The sequence below is a fragment of the Terrapene carolina genome, unplaced genomic scaffold, assembly GCF_002925995.2.
Source record: "Terrapene carolina triunguis isolate 2854851 unplaced genomic scaffold, T_m_triunguis-2.0 Scaffold189, whole genome shotgun sequence".
NCBI classification, from domain to species: Eukaryota; Metazoa; Chordata; order Testudines; family Emydidae; genus Terrapene; species Terrapene triunguis.
The window spans coordinates 13835048-13852820 of record NW_020664540.1 but is presented as its reverse complement, the minus strand read 5'-3'; the positions used below and the strand labels follow the sequence as shown (position 1 = coordinate 13852820).

The 17773-nt window shown below is 45.6% G+C and overlaps 1 protein-coding gene across 1 annotated transcript in view; it reads left to right on the top strand.

Moving 5' to 3' along the window:
- Window positions 1-17773, top strand: part of GPR137C (G protein-coupled receptor 137C) — a 26558-nt gene that overhangs the window by 514 nt on the left and 8271 nt on the right. Inside the window, exon 2 of the mRNA XM_026654279.2 lies at window positions 16333-16376. Coding sequence (XP_026510064.1) covers window positions 16333-16376 — 44 coding nt within the window. The remainder of the gene's footprint in view (window positions 1-16332; window positions 16377-17773) is intronic.

The following is a 17773-nucleotide window of genomic DNA, read 5'->3' as shown; positions in this document are numbered from 1 at the left end:
TGTGTGTGTGTGTGTGCGCCCCCTGTGTGTGGGGACTGTGTGTGTGTTTACCAATTTCTGCAAACTTGGGGCTGGGGAGGGGAAAGGCTGCGGGGATTTGCCTGGATTTGCTTGACTTACACACACACACACCCTAGTGTCACTTGGGAAGACAAATAACCTCCGTGTGGCTAAACTGGGCTGTGTTGTTGTGTGTGTGTTAAGGGGGACGAGATAAAGTGGTGATAGCAGGGACTGGACGGCTGCCAACCATTACGTCACCAGCTAGAGCCTGTTCTGCTATTGTTGCTGCGTTTCTCTCTTCCCCCTTATTATTATTAGCAGGTTTATTCTTCTGCCTCTTGCTGTGCTGAGGTTCCAGGAACCTCTCGCTGGCCCCGCAAAGCCTAGGCTCAGGGCAAGAGTCACTGCTCAGCCCCTAACACAATGGGTCCGTATTTATCGGGACATCTGCGAGGCCATTGGGTGGCCTTTGTTGTTGTTTGTCACTCGGCTTTCCTTTCTCTCCCTCCAGAGCTTATTTTTTGTGTGTCTGATCCACCCCCCGCCTCCCCCAAATTCCCCAGATATTTATCCGTAGCCCGGCCTCTGATGAGCGGCTCCCCCTTTGCATGGACTCTGATGAAGCAAGTCACAAACTAATCTGGCAAGACTTTTGCCTTCCCTCTGCAGCTCTCAGCTGTTTAACAGCCTCACAAAGGAATCTCCAACACACTGAAATCCTTCAGTCACAGGGGAATTATGATTTCATTTTCCCTAGGACATTGGCATTCACATGATAACACACAAGATGAGCAGCACAGTTTCTTCTACATTTCTTCCCATTTCTTCCCCCCCAACACCATCACCTGAACACTGGTGAAGCTGTCGATTTTTAAAAACTGTCAAAGCTATAAACACAAGTCATTATGTAACATTTGTTGTTTGACTGCTGTCTTCTCTGCCAAATTCCGATTTACCTATCAATAGGTATTCAATACAGTATGCCCCCAAAAGGCAAAGGGAAGAGGGGATAATTGGGCTCGTATTGGTAACAATGTGCCTGGATTTTGTTACACTTGTAAATTACTTAAATGCTGCAGTATGTTTATGTGCATCGGACTTTCTTCAAAGCTTAAAAAGATCCTTAAGTAATGAGCTAACTCTCTTTCTGAAATTGCAAACTAAATTTAAATAGGTGAGGTAAAGGGAAAGACAAAACTTCTTGTTTTGCAAGGAGAACTGACTGGGGGGGATGGGTTTGAGGAGGGGTGTTTGTCTTGATGCTATAACTAGGCAGGAAAAAATAAATATTAATCTAAATGTCAAAAGCTATGGAATTTGAATTGGTGAGGGGGAATCTAGGATAATTTTTAGCAAAGACAAGCATACTTGGTTGGGGGGCTGGAGCCTCAACTAGCCTCTAGGGTCACAAACACTAGAGCCGTGGTTTTCAACCTTTTTTCATTTGTGGACCCATTTTAAAAAAATTCAAGTGGTGGTGTGGATCCCTTTGGAAATTTTAGGCCTAGTCTGCAGATCCCCATTGGTCCATGGACCACAGGTTGAAAACCACTGCAGTGGTGTAAAATCCTGTCCGTATATAATGCCTGCATCTGTAATTTTCATTCCATGCATCTGAAGAAGTGGGGGTTTTTACCCACGAAAGCTTATGCCCAAATAAATCTGCTAGTCTTTAAGGTGCCACCGGACTCCTTGTTTTTGTAAAATCCTTGTGGGTCAGAATGGCAGCCTTTACTTGCACACGTGTAAGCAACTACACTTGGTGCAAGGTGGTGGACAACTGGGCCCATGGAGTTTCTGAGAAGGCAGGGGTAGAGAGTGCCTGCAACGTCTAAACCATTTGTTCGCCTGCCTGCCAGAAGAACTGAGCTCTACAGATGAAACTGGCAAGGTTAGACTGGAGCAACCCCCCGTGTTTACACTTCTTACTTTGGCTCTAAGATTGTCCTAGATTGTTAACTAATCAGTAAGGAACTGCCTTGATTTAGCTTATGATGACTCCTGATGAACCAGCTAAATGGATACAGGGCACTCTTAAACTGAAACAAGAGGTGCAACCACAAGGGGGCCACTCCAATGTAAAAGCTGTTCCTAAATGGAATTGGGGGAAAGTGGGTGCAGCTCTTGCATTGACAAGGCCGTTGGTATAGAATTGCAACTTGCTAAATGGTGACACTTAAACAAACTAGCTAACACTGTCCTTCAGTTCTTGATAATGATCTGCGAATGGGTGATATGGAAAACCCTGTCCACCTAATAACGTCTTTGGAACTGTAGATGTAAGTCAGATATTTGAATCATGGTGTACTACAAGCTGGTGGTAAGTACCTCTTTTAAAGCAGAACATTAGGCTAGTTACCCATTGGCTTTCTTGTGCAATGTTCTTGGAGAAGATTGAATAATCACGGCCTTTAGGACTGTGCAGAGAGGTGGCATTTTTTTCCTCAGTGCTTCTATATCTCCAGTCACTGTGGCTCCCAGCTGGCCTGGTGTATGAGAACCGCATCCTTTAGCTCACAAACAATTCCCAAGTGTGAAAGTGGTGCTGGGGTGTGAGGGTAAACTGCACTAGGCTTCTATTTCACAAACACCTACTGACAAATCACATTCTTTCTGTATGTATTACCTGTTTTGAAAAACACCCCTCTTCTACTCCCCCCCCCCCCCCCCCAAAAAAAAAAACAGAATAAAAGATGACTAGATGACTCTGGGCTTCCAGCCCCACTATGTAATTTTCCTGTTCAACTTGTCAACGCTCATTTTAAGAGCCTTATTCTTGGTCGCCAGAGACATGCTGCTTTAGCAATAGCAGTTGTGGTTTTCCTTCTGTTGCTAGCTAGTTACGTGTTTTGATGCTCCAAATGGAAAAGCAGTAGATACATAACCTGCATGTCTCCTTACTCCATCTCAACTCATTAAAATAGGTTCTGCTTTCATCTTAACTTCATCAGGCTTATTCTGAACTCTAGCTTTGTTGGATATGTCCAAGTCAGCAATTTGTCTCAAATGCGGCATTTTTTTCCCCCCATCATGCCTCCAAAGAGGTGTATCTTCAAATTTTAAATCCAACTGTCAATGATACTCCAGATGAGACCTAAAATAGCTTTTGCTTTTTTTAATTTTGCAGCCAGTGGATATCTTGGCATCTTCCTAGTAGGCTAGCTCTGAAAGAAGTCTTCTCCCTCTACTGCCAGTCACTCCCCCTCCTTGATCATCCGGTGGGGCCTCTTATGAGTAACTTCAGCCACAGCAACCACTCACTTCCCCTTCTACAAAAGCCTGCTTGAATGTGTTGCCTCCTTGTCACTTCTTATGTATAGCAATATGACTCAGGGCTCTGGCTCTGCCTTGCAGGAGACTAAGAGGTCCTCTCAGCTTGCCTCCCTAAGGTTGGCTTATCCATGACCTCCAACGTGTCTGGGTTTCTCTTTTTAATGGTGTAACTGACTAGATTGCTTCCCCTTCTTTAATTACACTGGAGCAGATGTGCATGTAAATCATATCCAGCCTGGGAGTTCTTGTATCCCAAAAATATCCAAGCTAGATAATGAAACTGAACAGTTTTGTCACTAATCAGAGACCTCCCAAGATGCTCCACATTCATTCTTGTACCCTTAAACCTTTCCTCATTAGCTTTATCTCATTCTCCTGTTTAATGAACATCTAGTATCTATATTTCCTCAACAGTATGACTCTCTCAGGATGGGTTCACTGGGGGGAGGGGATCCTGGACAGTGTTAAAACTGCCCTGTTCACCAGCTAAGGAGTCTCCAGAGATTGGAAGTGCCCACCACCATGTGACATAATAGAGATGCTGCCACCTTTCTGTGCTGGGAAATGCAGGGTGCATCCCAGCAAGCCCTTGTGATTTGTCAGTGACCTTATCAGGGCAGTAACATTCTGGGAGGGGAAAAAAACTAACCTTCCACAGTTTCTGTTCTTGGTTTCCTCTCTTGGTTAGACTGAAGGATGTGATGTGTATGTTTTTTTGCAAACTTTGGATGCTTCTGGGGTGTAGTCCCGGAAGAGCCTGTACTATTACACTGCAGGGGCTTGAACTGTATGTGATTGTAGCAAAGACGTACCTTATACAGAGACTATAGCTATGCTGGCATAATCCTGTAGTGTAGATGGGCCTTCCCATTCCTGTAGGAACACCACCACCTCAAGCAATAGTAGCTACATCAATGAAAGCATTCTTCAATGACCTCGCTGCATCTACACTTTAGAGTTTGGTCAGGGTGTGACCATGCCGACCTATGTAGCTACATCAACCTAACTCTTGAGTGTAGATGGCTCTTAATGACAAAAGAGCCTATCCAAATGTGACCGCTTCATGGTGACCACACACCCGAATGTCTCCATAATCTCTCTTTAAATTAGGCAGTCATGTTCTGTCTCCTCTTATGCTTGGTGAGAGGACTTCCAACAACTTCAGTTAAACCAGGACAGTTCTGAGGAGGAGTATAGAATCCCTTCCATCCAACTGAGAGAAGGGGCTAGTGGTACGTCGCTGTGCTCTCTCCATTTGAGCAGGGGACTTCGGCGGTAACTGTGCTGAGTGTTTGTCTATGTGGAGTACTTACAGCTCTTGGCTCCTGTCAGGCTTGCCCAAAGAAGCTCTGGTAGAGCAAGGGAGCTGTATAGTTCCGCCAGGCCAATAGGGCTCAGCCTACGAGGGCTGGGAACAAATGGCTTCTATCTACAGAACATGAGGCCTAAAACTTTTTGTTTTTGTTCCCCCTAACCTTGGCTGGCTGAGATCACAATCTCATGGCTTCCTCGTCCCTTCCTGTTAATTTTCAACTTGATTCCAGGACATGTAGCCCTATAAAAACTTTGTAGCTAGAAGTCCATGCTCTTATACCTACTAACTGCTTGAGTGGTGGAGTAGCATTGTATATTAATGATGAGGTAGACCCTAAAGAAATTGTAAGTGATGGAATGGATACAAAAATCTGTTTGGGCCAAAATCACATTAGGGAAGAAGGCTACTAGATGTTCCCCCGATACAGTGTTTGGAGTGTGCTACAAACCACCAGGATCCCATTTGGATATGGCTAGAGACCTCTAATGTTTTTAATGAAATAAATACTACTGGGAATTGTAAAAACAACAATGAGTCCTTGTGGCACCTTAGAGACGAACACATTTTATTTGAGCAGAAGCTTTTGTGGGCTAGAACCCACTTCATCAGGTGCATGGAGTGGGGGCGGGGAAGTAGGCAGGTATAAATATACAGCCCATGAAAAGATGGGAGTTGCCTTACCAAGTGGGGGGTCAGGGCTAACCAGGCCAATTCAATTAGGATGGATGTGGCCCATTCCCAGCAGTTGACAAGAAGGTGTGAGTACCAACAGAGGGAAAATTATTTTTTGTAGTGACCCAGCCACTCCCAGTCTTTATTCAGGCCTAATTTGATGGTGTCAAGTTGGCAAATTAATTCCAGTTCTGCAGTTTCTTGTTGAAGTCTGTTTTTGAAGGTGGTTGTTGTTGTTGTTGAAGAATGGCCACTTTTAAGTCTGTTATTGAGTGTCCAGGGAGATTGAAGTGCTCTCCTACTGGTTTTTGAATGTTCTAATTCTTGATGTCTGATGTGTCCATTTAGTCTTTTGCGTAAAGACTGTCCGGTTTGGCCAATGTACATGGCAGAGGGGCATTGCTGGCACATGATGGCATATATCACATTGGTAGATGTGCAGGTGAACGAGCCCCTGATGGCGTGGCTGATGTGGTTAGGTCCTATGATGGTGTCCCTTGAATAGATATGTGGACAGAGTTGGCAATGGGGTTTGTTGCAGGGATTGGTTCCTGGATTAGTGTCTGTGTGGTGTGTAGTTGCTGGTGAGTATTTGCTTCAGATTGAGGGGCTGTCTGTAAATGAGGACTGGCCTGTCTCCCAAGGTCTATGAGAGTGAGGGATTGTCCTTCAGGATAGGTTGTAGATCCTTGATGATGCGCTGGAGAGGTTTTAGTTGGGGGCTGAAGGTGACAGCTAGTGGCATTCTGTTACTTTCTTTGTTGGGCCTGTCCTGTAGTGGGTGACTGACAGTGCCAGAAGGGCAGAAATCTGCTTCTTCACTTCCCCAAGTGGGTATTGTAGTTTTAAGAATGCTTGATAGCGATCCTGTAGGTGTTTGCCTCTGTCTGAGGGATTGGAGCAAATGCAGTTGTATCTTGGGGCTTGGCTGTAGACAATGGATTGTATGATGTGGTCTGGATGAAAGCTGGAGGCATGTAGGTAAGTATAGCAGTCACTAGGTTTCCGGTATAGGTGGTGGTTGTATGACCATCGCTTATTTGCACTGTAGTGTCCAGGAAGTGGATCTCTTGTGTGAACTGGTCCAGGCTGAGGTTGATGGTGAGGTGGAAACTGTTGAAATCCTGGTGGAATTCCTCAAGGGCCTCCTTCCCATGGGTCCAGATGATGATGTCATCAATGTAGCGCAAGTAGAGTAGGGGCATAAGGGGACGAGAGCTGAAGAAGCATTGTTCTAAGTCAGCCATAAAAATGCAGTGCCACTGATCTGAAGGTATACGTTGTCCCCAAATCTGAAATAGTTGTGCATGAGGACAAAGTCACAAAGCTGAGCGACTAGGTTTGCCATGACATTATCAGGGATACTGTTCCTGACGGGTTGTAGTCCATCTTTGTGTGGAATGTTGGTGTAGAGGGCTTCCACATCCATAGTGGCCAGGATGGTGTTTTCTGGAAGATCACCAATGGATTGTAGTTTCCTCAGGAAGTCAGTGGTGTCTCGAAGATAGCTGGGAGTGCTGGTAGAATAGGGCCTGAGGAGAGAGTCCACATAGCCAGACAATCCTGCTGTCAGAGTGCCAATGCCTGAGATGATAGGGCATCCAGGATTTCCAGGTTTATGGATATTGGGTAGCAGGGGCTCTAGGCATGTGTCTGTGTAGATTTGTTCCTGTGCGTCTTCAGGAAGTTTCTTGAGCAGATGGTGCAGTTTCCTTTGGGAATTGTGTGATTATGGGAGACTTTAACTTCCCAGATATAGATTGGAGGACAAGTGCTACTAATAGAAGGGCCTAGATTCTCCTGGATGTGAGAGCTGACAGTTTCTTCACCAAATAGTTACTGAACTAACAAGAGGTGATGCCATTTTTAGATTTGGTAGTGGTGAGGACCCAGTAGAAGAACTGGATGTAGAGGACAACCTTGGTTCTAGTAATTGTGACCTAATTCCATTTAAACTAAATGGAAGGATAAACAAAAATAGGTCTGCAACAAGGGTCCTTGATTTAAAAAAAGCTAACTGTAAATCAAGGGAATTAGTTAGGGAAGAGGACTGGACCAAAGAACTCAAGGATCTGAATGTGGAGGAGGCTTGAAATTACTTTGTCAAAGTTGCAGAAGCGACCTGAAGACTGCATCCTGAGCAAGGGGGGAGGGAAGGGTTGCAGACCAAGCTGGATGAGCAAGCATTTCAAACAAGTGATTTAAGAGAAAGCAAAAAGCGTACAAGAAATGAAAGATGGGATGGATTAGCAAGGAAAGTGACCACTTGGAGGTCAGAAAGTGTGAGGATGAAGTGAGAACTGCCCAAAGCCAAGCAGAGTTGGACTTTGCAAAGGGAATTAAAACCAATAGTGTAAGGTTCTATAGTCCTATTAAATAAGAAAAAACAAGGAAAGATGATGTGGGACTGCTAAACACTGAGGATGGGGTGGAGATTAAAGATTATTTAGGCATTGCCCAACATCTCAACAAATACTCTGCCTCAGTTTTTAATGAGGCTAATGAAGAGCTTAGGGATAGTGGCTAATGGCAATGAGGATATGGAGGTAGAAATTACCCCATCCGAGGTGGAAGTCAAACTCAAACAGTTTAATGGGATGAAACTGGGAGGCCTGGATCACCTCCATCCAAGAATACTAAAAGAACTGGCACATAGAATTGCAAACCCAATCGCAAGGATTTTGAATGAATCTGTGGACTCGGGTTGTACACTATGACTGCTAATTGCTAGTCTAGTTTCTATTTTTAAGAAGCGGGTGGGGGAGTGATTTGGGAAACTACAGGCCTGTTAGCTTGACCTCCATTGTATGCAAGTTCTTGAAACAAATTTTGAAAGGGAAAATCGTTAAGGGCATAGAGGTGAATAGTAATTGGGATAAAATACAACATGGTTTTACAAAAGGTAGATTGTGCCAGACCAACCTGATCTTCTTTGAGAAGATAATTGTGTGGTGTTTGTTTTAAAGGGAAATGTGATCAGTCTAATCAACCTGGATGTCAAACTGAAAGGTGGATACCGAACTGGTTAAAGAGGAGGCTACAACAGGTCATACTGAAAAGTGAACTCTCGGGCTAGAGGGAGGTTACTAGTGGAGTTCCTCAGGATCAGTCTTGGGACCAATCTTATTTAACATTTTTATTACTGATCTTGGTGCAAAAGTGGGTGTGCGCTAGTAACATTTGCAGATGACCCAAAGTTGGGAGTTATTGCCAGTATGGAGAAGGATCAGAATATCATACGAGAACTGGAAGTAATAGAAATGAGATGAAATTTAATAATGCAAAGTGCCAGGTCATGCATTTAGGAACTAACAAGAATTTTTCCTATAAACTGGAGACTGTTTACTTGGCAGTGACAGAGGAAGAGAGAGACCTGGGTGTATTGGTTGACCACAGGATAACAATGAGCCGTCAATGTGATGCAACCGTGAAAGACTAATACCTTGCCTGATGCATCCTAGGACTGTATTTCCAGTAGAGACTGGGAAGTGTTATACCATTATACAAGGTGCTGGTGAGACCTCATCTGGAGTAGTGTGTGCAGTTCTGGTCTCCCATGTTTAAGAAAGATGAATTCAAACTGGAACTGGTGCATAGAAGGGCTACTAGCATGATCCAAGGAACAGAAAACTACCTTATGGGAGGAGACTCAAAAGAGCTTGGCTTGTTTCAACCAACCAAAGGAAGGTTGAAGGGGAGATGCTCTCTATAAATACATCAGAGGGATCAATACCAGGGAGGGAGGGAGGGGAGTTAAGCACCAATGTGGACCTCAGAACAAATGGATATAAACTGGCCATCAACAAGTTTAGGCTCAAAATTAGGTGAAGGTTTCTAACCATCAGAGGAGTGAAGTTCTGGAACAGCCTCCCAAGGGGAGCAGAAAAGCTAACTGACTTCAAGACTGAGCTTGACAAACTTATGGAGGGGATGGTCTGACAGGACTGTCTACAATGGCATGTGGCCCATTGGCAACTGCCAGTAGCAAAAATTCCCAGCTGCTGGAGACAGGACATTGAGTTACTGCAGAGAATTCTTTCCCAGGTGTCTGGCTGGTGGGTCTTGCCCACAGGCTCAGGGTCTAACTGATCACCAGATTTGGGGTTGGGAAGGACTTTTCCCCTGGGTTAGATTGGCAGAGACCCTGGGGGTTTTCACCTGCCTCTGCAGCCTGGTGCAGGGTCACTTGCAGGTTTAATGTAGTGTAAATGGTGGATTCTCTGTAACTTGAAGTCTTTAAACCATGATTTGAGGACTTCAGTAACTCAGCCAGGGGCTGCGGGTCTATTACAGGAGTGGGTATGTGAGGTTCTATGGCCTACAATGTGCAGGAGGTCAGACTAAGATCAGAAGGGACCATCGTGATCATCTAAAGTCTATGAACATCCACCTGTCAAAGGCTTGACAAATCCACTTGCCAAGAGAAAGTGGGGAAATGTTCTCTGGCAAATTGGAAGTTCACCTGTCAGTTTTGGCTGCTTTCAAGGTCCCATTCTATAACTGGAGTCCTCTGCAACCCTAAGACCCTTCCAAAGGTGTTGCTTTCTTCCTGAGCCTGCAGTCTCTGGAAGGACAGGTGTGAACTGTCTAAGGCCCAAATCTCATGTGTTCCTTCCCCAGCCCCTAGAGCACAACTGGTGTGCAGCCTGGCTGCTCTGAAGGATTCTGCTGGATCTTAGGGGGGAGGATTGTTAGGGGGCTTATTCCTTCATCATCCTCTCACTTCCTTGGTCCTTCTCGCATGAACAGAGAAACAAACAATACCCAAAGTCCAAAGGTGCAAACAATTCAATGTTTATTGGGGTGAACTTCCAGCAAGCATGATTCCAGTTTCCTTCCTCAGTGTCCCCCTTCCCAGCTCTGACACCACAGAGCCTTGCCTGTGTCCCTGTTCCCATTCTCCCCCCCCTTAGCGAAACAGGATTCCAAATCCCCCACCCCCATTCCCTGTTCCCATTTCCCCCCATTACTTCCTGATTGACTGCAGACTATATAGTAAAACTTGAGTTCTGCTTAGCTATACCTTAACCAATCATTTTACTGAAATTTAACTAACCAATCCTGACACATTGTAACATGGTTATTTAACCAATTATATCCCACCACCTTAATTGGTTTACACCCAACAAAATTAATTATACAGCAGACAGAAACAATCACAGAACCAAACAGATTATACAGACAAACAATAGGGAAGTGGAAACTACAGTGATAGAACAATACAGAAATGAGGATTTTACATCCCAGCTATTGATAAGTGAGTCCTTGCCAGACCGGATGCTATCAAACTAAGTTTCCTTTTACATCTTCTAGGCTCTTCCCTTTCTCTGGAGGTGATAGGAAAATCAGGACAGGATTTTATTCCTAACAGCCCAATAGCACCTTATTTCAATGTGACTAGTTTGGAATGCGAGGATGTGACCATACACTTCCCAGTTTATGGCTGGCCTCTACTGCTTAGCTGAAGGCCTTAGCCTAAGAACCAGGCCTCCGACTGTCACAGTAAGAGAAGGCTCTTACACAGACAGTGATTTTGATTTTCTTTTATACCACTCTAACTAGCTAAGTGATAAGAATACTAACTAGCTAAGTGATAAGAATTCTTAAAGTCTAGGCCTTTGCAGACAGGCCTGAATATCTATATCCTAACAAGGATGTGAAAACATTCTTGCTCCTCTCCCATAGCCCTGTTCCAAACACAGCGAGTAGCTGCTGCACTGCTTGTGCCACTGGATGGGGTAGGCAGGGCAGGCTCCAGGCACCAGCTTAACAAGCAGGTGCTTGGGGCGGCCAAGGGAGAGGGGCGGCACCTGCGGCAATTCGGGGGCGGCAGGTCCCTCACTTCCTCTAGGAGCGAAGGACCTGCCACTGAAGTGCCGCCGCCGATCGTAGCTTTTTTTGCTTGGGGTGGCAGAAATGCTGGAGCCGCCCCTGGGGGTAGGAGTGCTGGGCATCTGACCAGTGAATCAAATTAGCAGCAGCTCCACCAGCTCTATCACTGTTGCAACAAGGAACCCCTGAATCCCCAGTCCCAGACTTGCTGTCCAGTAAATTTGCGCTATGGTGCAGGATGCCCCATTCAACTCAAGAGGCAGATCATTCTGTCTTGGCCTCCTAGGGTTTGTTCTCCCTCCTTCTCTTCCTCCCCCAAGAGCTCTTGACACTGGCCTGACTTAGCTCCCATCCAAATTGATGGAATTTTTACCATTGAGTACAAGGGCAGCAGAGTTAGGCCAATGCAGAGAGCTCTGGAATTCCACCCTGTAATCTTGAGGGGTAAAACTTGTAATTCTGGGGGCTACAACCATTCATTCTTCTGCTCACCCAAATCCCTATGTGCCCTGTTAGCAAAGACCCTCTTCTAGATGGCAACCTACTGGATATCTTGTCAAGGGTTTGCAAAGAGTATAAAGCCTCTAGTAGCAGTAAGCTATTGCCTGCCTGAACTGTTAGAATTGGCATCGAGGAGGTGAGACACAACACTGGCTGATGGCTTTTATTAAAGTCTATCTCCTGCCAAGGCTTATTGATCATTACAAATATTTCAGGGCTAGCAAAATGTTACGTACTGGTCCTGCGTGCTCCTCCTCCGCTTCTCATGGCAGCAGCTGAACAAGGACCCAAGAGCTTTGGGATGCTCTGGCAACGTTTAACAAGACCGCTTTAATGCGTGGGTCATGAGCAGGGAACCTGCTGCCTAGTGCAGCCAATGAAGTACTAAGAAATACTCTTTAGATCAAGATAAACAAGACTTTTTTTTTCTTGCCTCCCATCAATGGCTCACTTCCCCTGGGCGTGCAGGGGATTTTAGTGTAGCGAAGAGTGCTGGGGGAAGAAAACACAAGCCAACAACTCTTTTCTACTTTAATCTCTTAAGTCAGGTCTGAGCTCTGTTGACTTGTGCCTTTCAGAATAGTCATTCAGGGTGATGATACAAACATCTTAGTTGGCGCACAGATGTCCAGGATACACGAACACTCACTAACCACAGACTTCTCCAGTTCACTCATCTCGATGTCCCTCTTAGTGTTTTCAAAACCAGAAAATCCCCAACGTAGCGAGCTAGCTTTGAGAATGAGCCCAATGTACTGCTGATCTGCCAGCAATAGTCACAGCTTGGAGGAATATGGAAAAAGCCCTTGCACTGCCAATAGCTCTTCAGGGTGGATTGGGAGGCAAAATATCTAGTCTCAAAAATAAGTTGAACTTTTTTTGGTGGTCTTAAGCCAGTCTCTAGCTATTAGGCCTAATGAGGTCGGGGGGCAGATTATCCTACATCTGCATACTGTGTGGCATTCTTCATCTCTGAAGAGTCTGGTACTGGCCACTGTCAGATGGGATACTCTACTAGACAGACCTCAGGAATTGCCATATTGGATTGGACACATGGTCAGGCATGAGTGCTAGTGGCAATTTCATCATGGCAGAGGTTTCCTGGAAGCCTTTTGCTGTCTGTAGTTGCTGAAACTCAGTATTCTGAAGCCTCTCAAAATGTGAATTGGCAGCTTTGATGGCTCAGATGTGAATGTGGAGGGAGACGTCCACTCAGAATGTTGCAGTTAGTCAGCAGCGAACTGCAGTTCATCAGCCCCAAAACACCCATGATGTGGAAGCTGTAGGAGCTTAGCTTTTCAGTCTAGCTTCCTGCAGCAGTGGGAGAAACTGAGCATCTGCACTTGGGCAATGACCCTACAACTGCTTTGAGATCCAAGAGCAAGTGTCTGCTAGAAGTGGCGGTGTCTCTTACTCCCAGTCCTTCAGCAAAACCATGCCAAGCTTTCTTCAGAGCTGTGCTACCCCGTCAAACTTGCCACCTTGGCTTCAGAAATCTTGAGACCATATGAGTGTAACTGTTTCAGAACCCTTCCTTGCCAGACTAGCCCAGTAAATACTCATACCCTTATAAGCAACAGACAGTGCTCTCCAAAGACTGAAATAGCGTTTCTCCTCCTCCTGCTTCAGTGTACGAATAATGAAAGTGCTTAAAGTAGTGATGTGTTGCAAACCTGCACAGCCTGAATGCGAGTAGCAGCCATTCTACTTGCTAGCTATGTTGAGGACGTTACCAGTTAACTTCATTGAAAAATAGGGCTCTTTTCTGAATTAAGGATTAGGAGATAGGAAGGTTGCAATGTTCGTGTCTCTCACATCTCGGCAGCTGGAGACTTGTCTGTCTGGTTCCTGTACCCTTAGAATCCTTCAAAGGAGCCTATGAGGTCTAGGTGCTAGCTTCACTGAAGTTCAAACCCTGCCTAAGTCCTTGGTAAAGACACTGGAAGCATTAGTCAGCACCGTATGAGGATTACTCACTGCAGTTTGAAGCGCAATAGACACTTGATCTAGATGGAGTGACTCCCTCCTGACTTCTAACCTCTTTGCTGAGCAAGTGGTAGCAAATCTACCTTCTCAGGAGGTGCATGGGCGTGTTCTAAACGACCAAGTCTTGGTGTCAAGATACAAGTAGTGCCTCAATATGAGCCCCCTTAGCCTCTGTTTAGAACATTGTCAGGGGCTGTTCTTGGGCACCCTGGCCCTCTGCCCCAGGCAGGAGGAGGATCCAGGGCTCCCCACAGCAGGCTGCCTGGGAGGTTCTTACCATGGCCTGGCTTCCAGCCTGTCCAGGGGATGGGGCTTTTGGGGGGTGGGGGTGAAGAGTGAGGGGCAAAGGCCCACCTCAGCCCCCCCCATTGGGAAGAAGCAGGTGCCACCCCTGAACCTCAGACAGGTATGAAGCAGTGCCACAGGGAATCCAGATCAAATGCTGTCCTGGACTGATTCTGACCAGGACTTGAATTTCAGGATTGTCCCACCCAATTGGAACAGGTGGTCACCCTACCCATCTTGTACAAAAAGGTAGACTCATAGACTTTAAGGTCAGAAGGGACCATTATGATCATCTAGTCTGACCTCCCGCATGATGCAGGCCACAAAAGCTGACCCACCCACTCCTGGAATAATTCTCTCCCTTGACTCAGCTGTTGAAGTCCCCAAATCTTGATTTAAAGACTTCAAGTCGCAGAGAATCCTCCAGCAAGCGACCCCTGCCCCATGCTGCGGAGGAAGGCGAAAAACCTCCAGGGCCTCTGCCAATCTACCCTGGAGGAAAATTCCTTCCCGACCCCAAATATGGCGATCAGCAGAACCCTGAGCATGCGGTACTATAATAGTATGTCTTGTAAGGTATCCTTTGAAAACTCATTTGCTGGTCAGTATCATACTGATACATAAAAATGTGTGGCAATATTGTGAAGTCATAAAATATGCCTGTGATAACACATGTTCCAAACCTCACAACCCTGCCCCAACTGAGGTTGGGACACTGCTTTGTCCTAAACAAAGCAACGTGTGCTCTGCTTAATTTGCATTTTAAGCAGTAAACAGAGTACTCAAACATGGAGGGAAACAAAGCTCAAACAGAGTAAGCCAGTAGGGAACATCCTTCCACATAGACTTTGTCTCCTACTTCCCAGCTGGAAATGTTTTTCTAGAGTGGGACTGAAACTATTAAAAAGGAGAGACAAACACTCTAAGGCACCATCTCTCTTCTCCCTGCCCATCACATTCACTGCACCTGAAGTGACAAAGAAAGAAAGCCTTGAACTCTGGGGCAGGGGTCCTGACCAACAGGGTTTCTTCAGTAAGACTGCTGAAAGCATGTGGTGAGAAACTTTGCTTGACTCTGATCTAGTTTGTTAGTTAGGTATTAGTAAACTACTTGTCTTTGTATTTCTTGTAACAGTTTCTGACTTTTTGTGCATCATTACTTGTACTCAATGTTTGTAGATGATCTTTTTTTGTTTTATTGTTTTATCTAATCCAGTGTGTTTAAATTGAAGTGTCTGGGTAACAAGTTATGTACCCATTATTCACTCAAAGGAATAATGAACTTAAAACACTTTGTACTGTCAAAGGGGGCTGGGCAATACTGGGCATATGTGACTGGGGGTATGCTGGGGTCACCCCGCAGTATAACAAAGGCTTGTGAGAAGCAGGGTGTAACTGGCAGGTTGCGGTTACAGATGCTCAGGGTGTGGCTTGCATGCTGGAAGGCTACTTGTGAGCAGTCCAGATGGGAGCTACTTCAGCAAGGCATTGTAAGGTACTCAAGGTTACAGGGCAGGGGTGACACCAGGGTACAATCCAGATTAGTGAGCAGGTATGTCACATGTACCCAACTCCCTTTTTAAGAAGGAGAGGTGCTTATAGCCTCAACTTGCCCATACTGCTCCCTTCCCTGTTGAAGAGCTGCTCCAAAGAGTGACAGGACACATCACATGAGCTGCTGACTCTTTTTGTCACATTTCTAGTCCTATGAAATTGTAAATCTATCTACTCTGCAGAATTCAGCACGTCTGGGACTTCAGCCCTCGGAAGAATTTCTTCAAATACATGGTGAATCATTGTTAAGCAAATCTAGCCAGCTGAGCTTCTGCCGGGGTGAAGAAACCCAGAAGCAAATGTGCACATACTCTATTGCAATATAGTTCTGAGTTCTAACATAATCAAATATAAAAGGCGAACCAGAAATAGCCCTCTAATGTCTAATTTAAGAATAGCAGCTCAAGCCCTTTCTTTAATAAAGAAATTAAACAGGACCGAGGTCCTAAAATATTCAATACAAAGAGCATGTCACAAAAAAAACTTTACTTTGCTGAACAATGTAGCTCCCATTCAGCTACTGAAGACCAAATTCCACTCTCCTTGTAAAGTCCTTAGGAGCAAAGCCTCTTGAAATGCAAATCCTGTCTTCTCAAAGAGGGGACAGTTATTGCCCAAAGAATAACTGGATTCATAAATTACTTGCTTAGTTACTAAAACACTTGTGCTTGGACTAAACTCTCATGACCTATTCAGTCCACCTCGCAGAACGGGTCAATTTTCTATGTGGCAAATGTTTGCAGGCTACAAACGGTATTAAGAGTATGGAGAACTAGATTGTCACTTACCAGAACTAGAAACCCAACCCTCTTCTGCTCTATTGCTGAGCGGAATCCTTTCTAATTACAAAGTGAACCATAACATATATTGTAAGCATGTTAGAATAACTTTCCACACTCTTCCTTTTGTAGGTTATATTCAAAGTCAAATGTGCAGCAGAATTCAATAAGTACAAGTAAGTGACTCCTCTTCTTGCCTACCCCAAACATGCCCTCATTGGGTGTATTAACGGTACAGCGTATCTGAAATCTACCAAATGCTACATTCGAACTTCATAGCAATAGCTTTGTTTGTTTTTTGTCTCTTACCCAGATGTTGTTGTTTAACAAAGATTAATTCAGTTACCTCAGAGCACAGTGGGGAAAGCAAAGTCCTGAAGAAGTTGTGGGCTAGTCACTGGGCAACCTGATCATCAGATTTGGGTGCCTACGTGGGTCTGGAGGTGAAGAACTCAATTGTACCCATAAGGGAGATGCTATAGCTCCTGGTTTGCCTCACACTCACACACTCTCTTACTTGCAGGGAGGCTGTCGTTGGTGCTAAGGGTATATCTACACAGCAATTGGGGCGGGGGGGGTGTCTAGCCAGTGCCAGCCGGCTCAGCCCCACAACCTGAACCCTGCGAGCTTGCTTCATTGCTGTGTGGACTTCCAGGCTCAGGATGGAGCCCAAGCTCTGGGACCCTCCCACCTCACAGAATCCGAGAGCTTGGGCTCCAGATGGAGCCCCAACATCTACACAGCAATGAAACAGCCCCATGGGCCAGCTGCTGGTGTCTTAGCTGCTGTGTAGACACAGCCTAAGGGTCTAGAATGAGCACTGCTATTGCCGCTGAGCGTTAGACAGCTCGTGTTTCTGTAACTCATGGGAGGCTATTGGTGCTCTAGCACATTAGAGTCACACCTGATGAGGCTGAGAACCATCGTAGAACACTTCTGGGATTCACCCCATCCTATCTAGCCATAAGCCAGTGAAGGAGTCTTACTTCTGTGGGCCTTTGTGATCCCTAGCTTATGAACCCATGCTGTGGGCATCACAACACGCCAGCCACTCCTGTTGCTCAAGCCTGTGTTAAGTCATTCTAATAGTACATCCTTCTGTATGGAAGAAGGGACTTCAGACCGTGTCCATTAGACCAAGAATTAACGGACCTGTGTCAGGAGACAAACTCTCAATGGGAAGTGTGTAGATAGATTGTAGTGTGTTTGCAGCCACTTATTTTCACCAAGGCTGGTGGTTGTTGGGCTGACTCTCAACTTACATTTAATCTAAGGGCTTGTCTACACTACCGCGGTAGTTCGACGGCTGGCAATCGAACTTCCGGGTTCGATTTATCGCGTCTGGTGTGGACGCGATAATTCGAACCAGGAAGTGCTCGCCGTCGACTGCGGTACTCCACGTCAGCGAGAGGAGTACCGCGGAGTCGACGGGGGAGCCTGCCTGCCGTGTGTGGACCGCGTCTGAACCGCGGTAAATTCGAACTAAGGTATGTCGACTTCAGCTACGTTATTCACGTAGCTGAAGTTGCGTACCTTAGATCGAATTGGGGTGTTAGTGTAGACCAGGCCTAAG